Below are 2808 nucleotides of genomic sequence, written 5' to 3'. Positions count from 1 at the left end.
ACAAATGTGAATCTCTTTGGGATTCATTTCCAGAAAATTAAGGAAATGTACTCAGATAATTTTTAAAGAAGGAAAGTTGATTTTATCCGTAAGTTACGAGAATTCAGAAATATGGGAGATTTTTTTTTGTTTTAGGTCATTGAGACTAAATAATATAATTAGCAGTTCTTTATCTAAATATATAATTAATGGTATTAATGCTTTATTTTCCAAAAACCATTTTAATATTTTAGACAACTGCTAGTGATATTGAGTAAAGTATATAATTATTCTCATTACAAAATTATTTCATGACACGTTTATAAAAGACAGCATTAAAAAGTTAGCCTAATTCAAGAAATCAATTGTTATCAACTCCATTTATGTCAGCATGTATTTTAATAAATTTTGTATTATTGTGTTCATACAGTTAATTCTCACCTCCAATTATGTTCTCGTTCTTTCAGAAACAGAAGTCCTTGTGAAAGCATACACCAAACTCAAATATATGAAAAGCCACAGAAACATGTCAGAATTCATTCTTCTGGGACTTTCCTACGACCAGAACATACAAGTATTTTGCTTTGTCCTCTTCTTAGTCTGTTACGTCGCCTTGTTGGCAGGAAACCTGCTGATTCTCGTCTCCATTCGATGCAGCCCTCTTTTTCACCAACCCATGTACTATTTCCTCAGCCACTTATCCTTAATAGACATCTGCTATACCTCTACTGTTACACCCAAGTTAATTGCTGACCTGCTGGTGGAAAGAAAAACCATTTCCTATAGTAACTGCATGTTACAGGTGTTTACAATGCACTTCTTTGGAGGCACCGAGATCTTCGTGCTTACCGCCATGGCCTTTGATCGCTATGCTGCCATCTGCAAACCTCTCCACTACGTGATTGTCATGAACAGGACAAGATGCAATCTGCTAGTCGTAGCTGCTTGGGCTGGTGGGGCCGTCCATGCCTTCCCTCTCTTTTCTACCGCGATTGGTTTGCCCTTCTGTGGTCCTAATGAAATTGATCACTACTTTTGTGATATTTTTCCTTTGCTAAAAGTTGCCTGCACCGACACCTACGTCACTGGTATCCTTGTGATTGCCTTTTCAGGTCTGGTCGCCTTAGTTACCTTTCTTGTCTTATTTGTTTCTTATGGTATTATCTTATTCACTTTAAGAAATCTCTCAGCTGAGGGAAGACGCAAAGCCCTCTCCACCTGTTGGTCTCATATCACTGTGGTCGTCTTATTTTTTGGACCAGTAATCTTTATCTACCTTAGGCCACCTACTACTTTTCCTGAGGACAAAATATTTGCTCTATTTTACACGATCATTGCTCCTATGTTCAATCCCTTAATCTACACTCTGAGAAACTCAGAGATGAAAACCATGATGAGGAAAGTTTGGTGTCACACATTATTTGCAAAGGAAACACACAATTAATGTGAAGAAGCTTATTGGCTACGCAACTTTGAGAAACTTTGTGAATGAAAAAGGTGGGGACTATCTCATAGATTTTGTAAACCATCACTCTTGTGAATGGAATGAATGAGAGCAATGGGACTAAAGTTTAAAGTAATCACTAAGCAACTATTAATTCTTGCAAGCCAAAATTAATTGGCAACTAAGTTAGTTTTATGGTGTATATGTAGGGTAACCTACGTGAAAAAAACAATTGGGTCAAAGCAAATAAACCAGTGGTATATTGATTAGTGAATTATAATGGAAAATATTTTAATGATAATTTTATTAAAACTTCAGAGGTAGAAGCCAGACCACGCAATGACAGACATTCTTGGGTAGCTCAGAAGTTGAAATCCAAAAAAGAAGGTTATAATCTAAAATTAAATGAATTAACTTAAATTTCATGTACAACATGCGTATATACAGCCTCTAGTTCATGTAGAAATCAGTTGTGCAAACAAATAAATATTTAGAGTAGAATCTGCTTTTAAGTGGTTCCTGGGGGTCAGCTCTCCTCATGTCCCATTGAAATCAATAAGAATAAGTAGTGACGACAGAATGAGAGTCTAGAATTCAAAATGCTGAAACACACGTACTGGTATTCCACCTACTGGGCAGAGTTTAACAACATTTGCCATTAACTTCAGAAACTATATCTATTAAACTTTAAGTGTTGACTCACTGCTATTTGCCTAAAATTGGTAAGTACATGGTTGGTCACTGGATCCACAACTTAAGACTTTTCCTACTGAAATGACAGAGAGAGAGAGAATAGCAAAAGATAAATAAGATGTGATCTAACCACAAAGTAAATGAAGAAACAAAATGCATTTTGGGTGCACACGGGTACTCACTGCAGGTTTATTCATAATCACTAGACGTTGGGAGCAACACCGATATCCTTAAGTAGGTGAATAAATCAACTATTGGAAATATGGAGAATGGAATATAATTCAGCACTAAAAACTGAGCTATTAAGATAAGAAGATATACGCAGGAAACATAAATGCATATTTCAAAGTGAAAGAAGCCAATGTAACGTGGCTATCTTTTGTTTGATTTCAACTACAGGTCTTCCTTGACTTACAAGGGAGTAATGTCCCAATAAACCCATCATCTGTTGAAAAAATTTTAAGTCAAAAATGCATATAATACACCCAACCTACCAAACTTCATAGCTTGGCCTAGCCTACCTTAACTGTGGTCAGAACACTTACATTAGCCTACAGTAGGGGCAAAGTCATCAAATACAAGGCTTATTTATAATAAAGTATTGAATGTCTCATGTAACTTGTTGAATACTGTACTGAAAGCAGAAACCAGAATGATTGTACGGACACAGACCTGTTACAGGTGTGTTTATG

The 2808-nt window shown here is 36.0% G+C and overlaps 1 protein-coding gene across 1 annotated transcript; it reads left to right on the top strand.

Moving 5' to 3' along the window:
• Positions 1-487: 487 nt before the first annotated feature.
• On the top strand, positions 488-1423 carry LOC112857454 (olfactory receptor 4P4-like). The gene has a single exon (XM_025920791.1). It carries the CDS (start codon positions 488-490, stop codon positions 1421-1423), a length of 936 nt encoding a protein of 311 aa, XP_025776576.1.
• Positions 1424-2808: the final 1385 nt, after the last annotated feature.

This window comes from Puma concolor, chromosome D1, assembly GCF_028749965.1.
Source record: "Puma concolor isolate L17-30 chromosome D1, mPumCon1.1.hap2, whole genome shotgun sequence".
Taxonomy (NCBI): domain Eukaryota; kingdom Metazoa; phylum Chordata; class Mammalia; order Carnivora; family Felidae; genus Puma; species Puma concolor.
The sequence above is the reverse complement of the archived record's forward strand: the minus strand, read 5'-3'. Positions and strand labels throughout refer to the sequence as shown.

Bases quoted from the DNA above. Each gene is read 5' to 3' on its own strand.
- LOC112857454 (XM_025920791.1), top strand. From the start codon at position 488: ATGAAAAGCCACAGAAACATGTCAGAATTCATTCTTCTGGGACTTTCC.